The sequence below is a fragment of the Hyperolius riggenbachi genome, chromosome 5 (genome assembly GCF_040937935.1).
Source record: "Hyperolius riggenbachi isolate aHypRig1 chromosome 5, aHypRig1.pri, whole genome shotgun sequence".
NCBI lineage: Eukaryota > Metazoa > Chordata > Amphibia > Anura > Hyperoliidae > Hyperolius > Hyperolius riggenbachi.
In genome coordinates, this window is record NC_090650.1 from 344494008 (window position 1) to 344507731 (window position 13724).

Here is a 13724-nt window from a genome sequence, read left to right on the forward strand (position 1 = left end):
AACCCTCCCATGTCACCTGGCCCACATCTGGTCAGGTGACACGCAGGAAGCCATACAGAGGATGCCAGAAAGCTTCTAGGAGCGACAGGAAGGTTGGAAAATGGTGCTGGGGGCTTGGTAAGTATTGTATGCCCTGCAAACCCACCAATGCACAGTCAGTTATCCCCTCTGGCATGCTGGTTAGTTGAGACTTCTGGTTGCATGAGTTTTGGATAATGGGGACTTTGCTGTAACTGCTAAGGACTCAGTGATAAGTCTCCAATACTAACCATACAAGAATTGGTTGTACAGCCCAGTAATCAAACATACCACACAATCTGCAACTGTGAAAACAGCTATCCCACTATATTGCATGTGAATAGGAGGGGCGCTCAACTGAGGGATGCCATTTTAGGACCAATAAAACACTTTGCATACCACTCAGCCGAGTATTCCACCCGACTAAAAACACACTGGCACATGGGACTTGGTGGGCTGAGAGCCCCCAGCCGAACCACTCACACTGGTATACTATATGCCATTTTAAAGACGGTTACATCTGTAGCCCTTGGTTGTCTCCCCCTGTAGGGGATGTAGTTTTGATCCACAGTGTGGTGTGTGACTGCCTGTGGGAGTGCAAGGCCAGTCCTGTGGTATAGCATGGCAGTGCGAGTGTGTTGTGTGACTGCCTGTGGGAGTGTAGGGCCAGTCCTGTAGTATAGCATGGCAGTGCGAGTGTGGTGTGTGACTGCCTGTGGGAGTGCAGGGCCAGTCCTGTAGTATAGCATGGCAGTGCGAGTGTGTTGTGTGACTGCCTGTGGGAGTGCAGGGCCAGTCCTGTAGTATAGCATGGCAGTGCGAGTGTGTTGTGTGACTGCCTGTGGGAGTGTAGGGCCAGTCCTGTAGTATAGCATGGCAGTGCGAGAGTGGTGTGTGACTGCCTGTGGGAGTGCAGGGCCAGTCCTGTGGTATAGCATGGCAGTGCGAGTGTGTTGTGTGACTGCCTGTGGGAGTGTAGGGCCAGTCCTGTAGTATAGCATGGCAGTGCGAGTGTGGTGTGTGACTGCCTGTGGGAGTGCAGGGCCAGTCCTGTGGTATAGCATGGCAGTGCGAGTGTGTTGTGTGACTGCCTGTGGGAGTGCAGGGCCAGTCCTGCAGTATAGCATGGCAGTGCGAGTGTGGTGTGTGTGACTGCCTGTGGGAGTGCAGGGCCAGTCCTGCAGTATAGCATGGCAGTGCGAGTGTGGTGTGTGACTGCCTGTGGGAGTGCAGGGCCAATCCTGTAGTATAGCATGGCAGTGCGAGTGTGGTGTGTGACTGCCTGTGGGAGTGCAGGGCCAGTCCTGTGGTATAGCATGGCAGTGCGAGTGTAGTGTGTGACTGCCTGTGGGAGTGCAGGGCCAGTCCTGTAGTATAGCATGGCAGTGCGAGTGTGGTGTGTGACTGCCTGTGGGAGTGCAGGGCCAGTCCTGCAGTATAGCATGGCAGTGCGAGTGTGGTGTGTGTGACTGCCTGTGGGAGTGCAGGGCCAGTCCTGCAGTATAGCATGGCAGTGCGAGTGTGGTGTGTGACTGTGTGCAAAGCCCCTGCTGCTGTATAGCACAGTAGTGGTTCAGCTGGGGCTCTCAGCCCACAAAGTCCCATAAGCCAGCATGCTTTTAGTGGGGAGTTTAGCCTAGCACACATTGTCATTTGAGGGGGGGGGGGGGACCACCACACACACCCCAGCACTGCCCTCTTGTATTCAATATTAAGTCACTGATATCCTGGCAATTTAGCGATATTGCAGCCAAGATCAGAGCAGAGCACACTTACCACTGATTTATAAACTCGGAAACGTTTGCTTTTTAACAACTGGCCAGTGATAAATCAGTCAAATTAAATAGTGTTAAATCTAATCGTAACAATATAACCCTTGTTTTATAAATAACTAAACAGTGATTAAATCAAACATCCCACGGATCATCTTGAATGGAAACCTGCATACAGGTGTCAAACTTGGCAGTAATCACAAAATCAGCATCTGCACATTGGCACCTGATGAATCGTCCTATCAGGACAGGAAATGCATAGGTGGGCAGGGCCATTATGGTAAAGTCCTCGCCACACGGCAGGCTGTACACCCGGCCTTGTGTCTGATGTCACCACAGAAGTGGGTTTTGCATGGCTTGGCAGTTTGCTGGCCTGGGTACCTATAAAGCTTCACTGCGAATTGGGAGAGTTCTGATCTGTTTGTAGTCGGCATTTACCAGCAGATCGCAGAGCTAGTCTACTTTAGGGGACCCACCGCAAATCCCCATAGACAAATGGACCTCAGTGTAAACTGCAACAAATGTGATATAGCATTAGAAATCTCTCCTCTAATGAAATATCTTAATCTTTTCTGGCTGTGGTACATACTCACAGAATAAATGGAGCAGAGGAAGTAGAATGGCGGCCGACGACAGGATCCCCCGGGAGGAGAGTTAAAATGCCCGCATTGCTCTGCACAGACCTCCCGGCGGCTACCAAAACTTCAGCTCGGGGATACCGCTCCTAGCATGGTTTTTCCTACCTAGAGCTGAACTCCTGATTACCACTAACGAGCTTAACGGAGCCATAGCCAGTGGTGTAACCAAGGAGCTTTGGGTTCCATTGCAAGATTTACATCCCACTCCTCCCCAAGCATTCTATACACAATTCATATGGCGCACTCAAACCTGCTAAAGACATGCCGAGTATGAGGTGTAAGCAGGAAGAGAACAGTTTGGTAAGGATTACCACTATTCAGAACATATTTAGAAGTTATAGTTACCAGCATAGCACCATGGAAGAGCTAATACTGTGGCTGAGGTAGGGCCTCTAGTGGGTCCCTCTGGTGTAAGGGCCTCAATGAGGTCGCAGCCTCTGCATCTCCTATAGCTATGCCACCAACCATAGCCTTAAAAATAATGGCTTGTCCATCATTTCTACAGTCACTGTCATGAGGGGAGTGGGGAGAAGAGGATGAGGAACACCACTTTGTAAATACACAAGACAACTCCAATCACCTAACACTGCACATGCCACCTTATACCTGATCACTTACTTGGGGTTCTGGCTGTGTTTTAGGGCTGCGATACACTTTCCAAGGATGAGTAGAGAATTGTTTATGTTTCCGGCTTCTTTCAATCTATCACCAACAGTTTGTGTTTTATTGCAGCGCTCAGATCCAGCCAAGTCACACAATGACATTCTGCACAAGGGCAAAGGAGACAGAGCAGTTTAGACTAGTGACAAATAGACTTGCCAGAACACCCTTCCATTCTACATTTTATAGTGCAGATTCAGTTTAAAAAGTTCACTGCAATTGGCTGTTGTAGCGTACCCAGCGCAAGTTCTAAACAAGACATTATGTGGATGATTAGCAATAAATGTGTAGAGAACCAGCAGTGATATACAGCTCACATACAAGACAAATAGCGCCTGCACTCACTCAGATACGCCAAGAACGCCGGGGTCATCACCGCTGCTTAACTTCAGGAGGCGGATTGTAAATATACTGTGGCTAGAAAACAAAGATTAATTCATTGATACAGGGGCAATCTAAAAATGTATTTAAACTAAAACAATTTTATTGCCTGGTCTTCAAAAGGTAATTTAACAGCAGCTAGGATTTTATCTCTGTGTCCGTACTCTTAATAATCAAGCCCAACAGACTACATGGAAATATTGGCATACAAGAATTGCCTCATTTAAAGTTATATTTTCTGGTATAGATCTGATTAAAGTGAATCAAAAAGGAATTGGATAACACTTGCGGTAGAGTGCACACAAACTTGTGGATTTAGTTCTCCCATCTCCTGCACTCCAACCAAACATCACTTCCTGCCTGTGTACAATGTTCCTACCGTACATTACTTTCCATCTCCGAGGCAGCCTGTACCTCATATTTAGGTCCAGTTCACACTGGCAATAAAACCAGTCTGGCCGTGCCTTGTAATGGAACAGATCCTAATGGAATGTTAAACTATGGATTGGTTCACATTGGTCCGTTCGAACGAATCTGTTCCGCCAGCCCTACTGAATATGCTGCAAGTTGGGTGCTGCAGTAATTTTTCTGGACAGGGGAGTCCATCGGAACGGAAACCGAGGCCATCAGAAACTGATCTGTACAAGACACTGACTACAAAATGGACCATTCTAGCCAGCAAAAATTTGGTGATTGGCAGTGGCGTAGCAATAGGGGGTGCAGAGGTAGCAACCGCATCGGAGCCCTTGGGCTAGAGGGGCCCATCCTCAACCACAGTATTAACTCTCTATTGGTCCTGTGCTTATAATATTCACTTCTATAGATGCTTTGAATAGTAGTGATCTCTAAAGGGAACCTAAACTGAGAAGGATATGGATTTTTCCTATTAAAATACCAGTTGCCCGACTCTGCTAATTCTTTGTTTCTAATACTTTTAGCCACAGCCCCTCAACAAGCATACAGATCAGGTGCTCTGACTGAGGTCAGACTGGATTAGATGCATTCCTGTTTCAGGTGTGAGATCCAGCTACTGCAGCAAATTGATCATCAGCATGACTGCCAGGCAACTGGTATTGTTTAAAAGGAAATATCCATAACCACCTCAGTTTAGGTTCTCTTATCCCCTTCTTGCACCTCTGACACTGTGGCTGTCCTTGATTGGCTTTGTGTGTCCTATCAATTTTTATCTATAGCATGCTTGGGGGGGCCCCAATGCTAAACTAGCATTGGGGCTCACATCTTAGCTACGTCACTGATGGAGTTCTAAGGGGGGGGGGGGGAGGGGGGGGGGGTCGGAAGTCACGGGGAAGCCGAACTGACCCAACTGAACAGAAACGGCTCGATCAAACAGAAATCTGATACATTTTAAAGGATCTGTTTACCAGAAAGTGCCAGTGTGAACCATAAATAAATAAATCCCCAGTACCACACATTTCCCACCTGCAAAGCAGCTTACAGACTAATATACCTTTAAGGGAACCTGAAGTGAGAGAAAATAGGCTGCCATCTTCATTCTCAAACAATGCTAGTTGGCCAGCTGAGCGGGTTTACTTTTAAAGGATGCTTTATGTAGTTCCTCATTACATAGAAGTTGTAAATTGAATAATCAGTGGGCACTGTAACCGTCACTAATAGACCTGTGGAAGTATGACTGTAGAATAGATGAGTGATCTAGCAGGACATCATCTTGTGTATTGATCTGTCTCCACATATATGCTTAATTTTCTGCAATTTCACAGGCAATGCCTATGGGCATTAAAACACACATACAGACTCCCTGTACAGTTGACCAGGCTGTATATTACCTGCAAATTAGATAAATTGTGCACAGCAGTGAAACCTATCCTTACTTCCTATTGAAGCAAACCAGTCACCTGACCAGGAAGTGGGGGGTTCAAAAGCACAGTAATAGACTCCTGACAAGCGCTAGATTTTCTCCCGCTTGACACAAGGCTTTTCCTGCTGTGTCTCCTAAAGTATAAAGAGGCACACAGGGCCTGAGCCCACTAATGCAATTGTGTCCACTTTTCAACCAGACATCAATGTTACAGATGCTGAAAAGCAGAAATGGCAACTGAGCTGGTTCATCTTCCTTCATTACTAGAGGACTTCTTTTCAAGATAACAATCGTGACTGCACATTACACGAATCTTGGCCAAATCCTATCCTCATGATATCAATCAGAAGTAGGTGGTGAGGAGAGGCACACCTTACCGTATCAGAACAGGTGCATAACCATGGATGCTAAGCGACATCCCATTAAAATCCAACACTAGAAATGATTGCTCACTGAGAAGCTGGAGTATTAACCAAAGTTTATTCTCCAATCGTGTCAACTTTGGGGTTTAACAATTGTTTTAGGGCCACATAGGGTCCCCTTCTTCAGAACAGTGCAGACAAACAATGTTCTGAAGGGGACCCCATGTGGCCCCGAAACAATTGTTAACTTTGGTGTTTGACACATGATTGGAGAATAAACTTGCTCATTGTGTAGCTGGAGTGTTAACCAATCATTTCTACTAACATATCACAGTAATTTTGAGTGTGGAGTCGCACTTGCTTGGCTTCCATCAATTTCAGATGGTCAGGTGTGCAGATCTAATAGTCCCGGACACCATGGGACTCAAACTGTGGCAAATGAAGAGAAAGATCCGCACCACCTTCAGAAAAGCTTAGTCTGTTTTATTGGAAAAAAACATACAAATTTAAAAAGAACTTTAAGGCAGGACAGTCCACTGTTTCGGGCTCCTGCCCATCTTCATGCTGCCTAGTTCTGAAGGAACATACAAAAACACCAACATATATACAGAGAAACAACCAATCACTGAGTATATACTAATTAGAGGACCTGATGGGAAACAGCCTATTTACATATCTAGTCACTCTAGTTGGGGGAGTTGGAGGTGTGACTAGATATGTAAATAGGCTGTTTCCCATCAGGTCCTCTAATTAGTATATACTCAGTGATTGGTTGTTTCTCTGTATATATGTTGGTGTTTTTGTATGTTACTTCAGAACTAGGCAGCATGAAGATGGGCAGGAGCCCGAAACAGTGGACTGTCCTGCCTTAAAGTTCTTTTTAAATTTGTATGTTTTTTTCCAATAAAACAGACTAAGCTTTTCTGAAGGTGGTGCGGATCTTTCTCTTCATTTACTAACATATCACACACAGATTATTTACATTCTTAAAACGGATGTGCAGAGAGAGTCAGTGCCTTCCTGAGGGCTGAGACACTGATTTATACTTTCCTTATCTGTGGTACGATGCCATGAGTGACCGTCTCTCTTGTCAGGGGAGAGTGGGGCAAACAGCATGGTGGTGGCTCCTGGAATGTGCAATGGCCGGTACACAGTGTTCTAATTGGTCCTCGCTTTTTTAACCAATTATGTTGCATTGCTCTCAGCAGTGGGTGGGTGCAAGTTCTTTTCAAATCTCTTCAAAACCTTGCACTGACAGAGTGTAGGTTTAGGTATTTTTAGTTCGATACTGACACTATGAGTGTATAATTCAAACACCACCATGTTTGTAGCCATTTCCTGCATGCACTGCATTGATAAAGTACATACTGGTCTGGAAACTGAATATCTTGTTTTGCACCCAAAAGATTTCATGCCTACACTACATATATCATTGTGACACTCTGGAGGGGTGCGGTCATTCCCCCGAAGACAGTGGCGTTGCAATAGGGGTTGCAGAAGTAGCAACGGCATCGGGGCCCTTGGGTCAGAGGGGCCCCCGAGGGGCCCTCCCTCAAGCACAATATTAGCTCTCTATTGGACCTGTGCTGGTAATAATAATTCCTATAGATGCTTTAAATAGTGGTGATCATTAACAAGCTGTTCCCCATCCCCTTTTTGCACCTCTAACGCTGTGCTTGTACTTGACAGGTTTTGCTGTGCCGTATCAATTGTTATGTATATAGTGGTTGGGGGGGCCCCATGGAAAACTTGCACTGGGGCCCATAGCTCCTTAGCTACGCCACTGCCCGAAGAGTTGTTGCACCCAACAGATTGTACTATGCGAGTACTGGGCCCCACACTGGGCTTCTCTGTACAACACTTGGGCCCATACTGTTGTCCTAGGAATAAAGTCCCCATCCCTAAGGTGGGGCAGTAATTTTGCAAGTGTACACACAACTTAAGGGCCCATTCACACTAGAGTGTTTTGCCGCAATTTTGGCAAAACGCTAAAACGCCAGTGCTTTTTAAAAGCGCTAGTGTATTGAAACCCTATGGGCCCGTTCTTACTTGGGTGATTTGTGGCGATTCGCCGCAAATCACCCAAAACTGCAAAATGCAAACGTGTCGCCTGCACCATTTTCAGGTGATTTACCGGCGATCGCATTTCAGTGCTATAGAAGCGCTAAACGCGATCGCGGAAAAATCGCCGCAGTGTTCAAACACCACAAACCCAACATTTATATTGTTCTTTTCTGCTGGCGGACTCAAAGCGCCAGAGCTGCAGCCACTAGGACTCGCTCTATAGGCAGTAGCAGTGTTAGGGAGACTTGCCCAAGGTCTCCTACTGAATAGGTGCTGTCTTACTTAACAAGCAGAACCAAGATTCAAACCCAGGTCTCCTGTGTCAGAGGCAAAGCCCTTAACCATTACACATCCAGCCACTCTGTTCAGTGATTTTTCTGCATGAAATCACGGAAAAAGCACGCCGGCAAAAATCACAGGCGTTTTGCGTTTCTAAGTGCGAATGGGGCCTAAGAATTTTAGTGTGTTTCCAGCACTGGCCCAACCACCAGTCCAATATCAGTAGAAACCAAAGCCTCACTAAATTTGTAGACACCAATCAGGTTCCTGAGAACAAAAACCTTCATGCCTTGGAGCAGATAGTCCTATAGTTAGAAAGGGGTATTTGCCATGCTACATGGAGACCCACCCAGGTGAACCCAAGTCTGCTTTCATGTCATGTGGGCAGGCCTTCGTGGGGCATGGTATTGGCCAGCCATGACTATAAGCAAGCCTGTATTCCAAAGCAGAGCTGTGTATATGATCCTGTGAATGGTTGACAAGGTTTCTACACTCCTGTAATTAGAACAGGCTAAGCCTCTTAGGCCCCGTTTACACTTAGTTGGTATGCATTTTTTCTTCTCCATAGCAGTGCATTGTGGAAACTATTTCAATTTGTGTGAACTGTGCCATAGAAAAACATGGGCATTACTTTGAAAATCTGTTGTCCTTTCAGTTATAACAGAGCAACTGGTTAAGTGTAAACGGTGCCTTAGAGGTTCTAAATGTTCAACTGAACAGTATGTGTGAAACTGATAAATGCTACCACCTTCTGCTAGACTGTTGATTCATTTTAGTAGATGCCAGGCTTCGATTTTTGTTCCCAATTTGTAGAATTTTGCATGCTTCCTCTGTGCTTGTGATCTTGAACCACTTTAAATCTATGAAGAATATAAAAATAAAATTAAATCTGCATATTTTGAATGGTTCTACTTCATTAAAGCCAGCCAGTAGATGCAACGCCAAACAATCAAGCATGAAGACTCTGTACGACCTGAGATTTTAGGCTGTTTACACCAGGGATGCTCATCCGGATTTTGGATATCCGGGTAATCCGGATATTCAACCATTTTTACACTATCCGGACGGATCCGGATTCCAGATAGTTGGGCCCAAATCCGGATAGCCATCTGCGGATATTTGGCCGCATTACCCGGATATCCAGATCCGAAATACTGTAACTAAGGTGATGACGTCCTGGAGCCAGAGGGCTCCCAGCAGAAGCCCTAGCAACCAATCACAGAGGGGAACCCTGGCCAGCCCCCACCTGACCTCATTGAGCCAGAGGCCTCCCAGCCTAAGCCCTGGCACCCAATCACAGAAAGGAACACTGGCCAGCCCCGCTTGTATAATGAGGGCTGCCATGATGAGACCGCTCGTCCTGGCTTGCTGAAGGCTTCCTGAGACACATGCTCCAGTGCTGGTGGCCTAGCAAGGGCTGCCTGTACACAGTTATAAACCAAAAGCTGTTCATTGACTAACCCCTTCACTACTTCTCTAGTAATCGTTAATTAGCTTGATTGAGGTCTCATAGTGTGACAGTGTGCTGCACAGCTGCAGTGCTGCTGGGCCTAGGGCTTTACACAGTGATAAGCTCTTTTCTATCACTACACTATTGTTAAAGCATTAATGGGTTAGTGTGCACTAGTGTCTTCTCTGCTGTCCGACTGTCACTCGGCACTTGCAGGTGCCACGTCCGGCAAGCTCCTGGCACAAGTTACAACCGGCTGCTGCATTGCCCTGCTCCTGCTGCCTCCTGCTCCCAGTTGTGCAGTTAGACTTTGGACACAATGTGGGCTGCACGACCGCTGTCTGGAACCTATGTTAATTGCCGTGTGTGTGTGTGTGTGTGTGTGTGTGTGTGTGTGTGTGTGTGTGTGTGTGTGTTTTGAAGTTCCCACATCAGTGTTACTCTTTGCAAAATAGTGATGATGCATGCCTCATTTACCCTAAAAACACGTTTTAAAGCCATTTAAAGGACACTTCCGGTTTTTCTATCCAGATATCCGAATAGGTCTGGTATCCGCGGATAATGCGCCCGGGTATCCGCAATCACGTGGATATCTTAAAGACCGGATTCAGATATCCGAACCGGATCCGGATATCTGAGTATCCGGATCAATTTGGATTTTAACTACTTGCCGACCCCCTACAGCCGATGGGCAGCGGCAAAGTGGACACCGAAAGGACCGCAATACGCCGAACGGCTTGTAGGGGCAGTGATCGCGTCACTGGTGACGCGCGCTGCCCCTGGCAACAGTCTCCGCCCACATGCGACATCATTCCGCAGGTAGTAAGCGCCGGCGGGATGTTAACCCCTCGATTGCCGCCATACAAGCGTATAATACGCTTTGTAATGTATACAAAGCGTATTATACAGGCTGCCTCCTGCCTTGGTGGTCCCAGTGATCGAGGGACCACCAGGGCAGGCTGCAGCCACCCTAAGTCGCACCCAAACACACTGATCTGCCCCCCCCCCCCCTGCCCTCTGATCGCCCACAGCACACCTCAGACCCCCCCTGCCCACCCCCCAGACCCCTGTTTCCACCCTAATCACCCATTAATCACTCCCTGTCACTGTCAGCGCTATTTTTTATTCGGTCCTAATCTGCCCCCTGGGGGCTCCGGATCACCCCCCCACACCCTCAGATCCTCCCCAGACCCCCTGTGTACTGTATACATCTATTCTCCCCACTAATCACCCGTCAATTACCCCCTGTCACTGCCACCCATCAGATCAGATCCTAACCTGCCTCTTACGGGCATCTGATCACCCACCCACCCACACCATCAGATCGCCCGCAGGCCCACCATCAGATCACCCTCAGATCACCTCCAAAGTGCATTGTTTACATCTGTTCTGCCATCTAATCACCAATCACCCCCTGTCACTGCTACCCTTCAGTTTAGTCCCCTATCTGCCCCTAGGGCACCCAATCACCCGCCCACACCCTCAGACCCCAGCCCTGATCACCTCGCCAGTGCATTGCTTGCATCTATTCCCCTCTCTAATCACACCTTGAGACACCTATCAATCACCTCCTGTCACCACCTTTCACCCCCTAGCACACCTACCCATCAGATCAGGCCCCAATTTGCCCCATGTGGGCTCCTGATCACTTGGCCAAACCCTCAGATCCCCCTCAGACCCCCTTCCGATCACCTCCCCAGTGCATTGATTGCATCTATTTTCCCCTCTAATCACCCCGAGACACCCATCAATCACCTGTCACCCCCCTAATACTCCCATCAGATCAGGCCCAATACAACCTGTCATCTAAGAGACCACCCTGCTTCTGACCGGTTCTACAAAATTCGCCCCCTCATAGACCACCTGTCATCAAAATTTGCAGGTGCTTATACCCCTGAACAGTCATTTTGAGGCATTTGGTTTCCAAACTACTCCTCACGGTTTTGGGCCCCTAAAATGCCAGGGCAGTATAGGAACCCCACAAGTGACCCCATTTTAGAAAAAAAAAAAAAAAAAGACACTCCAAGGTATTCCGTTAGGTGTATGACTAGCTCAGAAAATTTTAGTTTTTGTCAAAAGTTAGCGCAAATTGATTTTTATTGTTTTTTTCACAAAGTGTAATTTTCCACTAACTTGTGACAAAAAAAAAAATTCTATGAACTCATACACCCAACGGAATACCTTGCGGTGTCTTTTTCTAAAATGGGGGTCACTTGTGGGGTTCCTATACTGCCCTGGCATTTTAGGAGCCCTAAACCGTGAGTAGTCTAGAAACCAAATGCCTCAAAATGACCTGTGAATAGGACGTTGGGCCCCTTAGCGCTCCTAGGCTGCAAAAAAAAAAAGTGTCACACATGTGGTATCGTACTCAGGAGAAGTAGTATAATGTGTTTTGGGGTGTATTTTTACACATACCCATGCTGGGTGGGAGAAATCTCTGTAAATGAACAATTGTGTGCAAAAAAAAAAATAAAAAAAATAAAATAAAAATCAAAACATTGTCATTTACAGAGATATATTTCTCCCACCCAGCATGGGTAGATGTAAAAATACACCCCAAAACACATACTACTCCTGAGTACGGCAATACCACACGTGTGGAATTTTTTTGCAGCCTAACTGCGCTAAGGGGGCCAAAGTCCAATGAGCACCTTTAGGCTTTACAGGGGTGCTTACAATTTAGCATCCCCAAAATGCCAGGACAGTAAACACCCCACAAATGCCCCCATTTTGGAAATTAGACACTTCAAGGTATTCAGAGAGGGGCATGGTGAGTCCGTGGCAGATTAAATTTTTTTTGTCACAAGTTAGAAATGGAATTTTTTTTTTTTTGTCTCAAAGTGTCATTTTCTGCTAACTTGTGACCAAACAAACAAAAAAAAAATCTGAACTCACCATGCCTCAGTGAATACTTTGGGATGTCTTCTTTCCAAAATGGGGTCATTTGGGGGGGTATTTATACTATCCTTGAATTTTAGCACCTCATGAAACATGACAGGTGCTCAGAAAAGTCGTAGAGGCTTCAAAATGGGAAAATTCACCTTTTGCACCATAGTTTGTAAATGCTATAACTTTTACCCAAACCAATATACACTGAATGGGTTTTTTTTTTATAATCAAAGACATGTAGCACAATAAATTTGGACAAAAAATGTATACAGAAATTTTACTTTGTCAAAATGATTTTAACTTTGTGATAAAATTTGTCAAAATTCATGGTCTTTTTTGATGAATATAATAAAAACTAAAAATCGCAGCAACAATCAACTAGCACCAAAAGAAAGCTGCATTAGTGACAAGAAAAGGAGGGAAAATTCATTTAGATAGGTTGTATGACCGAGCAATAAACCGTTAAATCTGCAGTGGTCTGAATGGAAAAAAAGGCTGTGGTCCTTAACCTCCTGAGCGTTCTGGATGAGTTGAGCTCGTCCAGAGACGCCGGAGGGTGCCGCTCAGGCCCTGGTGGGTGTATTTTAATAATTTTTTTTTAAAACCCGCAGCAAGCACTTTGCTTGCTGCGTGTTGTAGACGATCGCCGCCGATGCGCCGCTATCCACCGCGTAACAAGCGCTTCCCAGACCCCGTGCGCTGCCTGGCCAATCAGTGCCAGGCAGCGCTGAGGGGTGGATCGGGACTCCCTATGACGTCACAAAGTCGTTGACGTCATTCCGGCCGTCGCTATGGCGACGGGGAAGCCCTGACGGAGATCCCATTCAGAACGGGATCTCCTGAAGGCCATAATCGCCGGCGGCGATCGGAAGGGTGGGGATGGGATTCCGCTGGGAGGGGGGGTATCATGTAGCTAGCGCTAGGCTAGCTACATGATTAAAAAAGAAAAAATTACGTGTAAAAAACCATGCGCAGCCGTGCAGCTGCGCATTATCAGAACGCCAGGGAGGTTAAGGGGTAGAAAGACTGAGGTCCTCAAGTGGTTTAAAAGTACTATCCAAGCACCCCTGGTTTACACCAGCAATGGAGGTGTGATGCATTAGGCATCCACCAGTTACTGGGAAAACTGCACACATCAGTATCACAATAAGCATTGGTTAAGAGGGGTGTTAATTTTAATTAACATCTGTCAGAGAATTTAACCATCAACACTGGTATGTGGATTTCTATCAATGTTAAATGTTCAAACTCCAACAGTCTATGAATGGGTGCTTAATTTGCAATTTAAAGCGGTATGAAGCCCAGCATTTCTTTACTCTAAAAGATTTACAGCATATTATATACTACACATTTTTTTACTAGAACAGCATTCAA

The 13724-nt window shown here is 46.3% G+C and overlaps 1 protein-coding gene across 1 annotated transcript in view; it reads right to left on the reverse strand.

Moving 5' to 3' along the window:
• LOC137517744 (kinesin-like protein KIF20A) overlaps nucleotides 1–13724 on the reverse strand; it is a 68195-nt gene that overhangs the window by 16576 nt on the left and 37895 nt on the right. Inside the window, exons 9-11 of the mRNA XM_068234777.1 lie at nucleotides 8760–8871; nucleotides 3434–3505; nucleotides 3047–3193 (exon numbers count right to left, since the gene is read on the reverse strand). Coding sequence (XP_068090878.1) covers nucleotides 3047–3193; nucleotides 3434–3505; nucleotides 8760–8871 — 331 coding nt within the window. The remainder of the gene's footprint in view (nucleotides 1–3046; nucleotides 3194–3433; nucleotides 3506–8759; nucleotides 8872–13724) is intronic.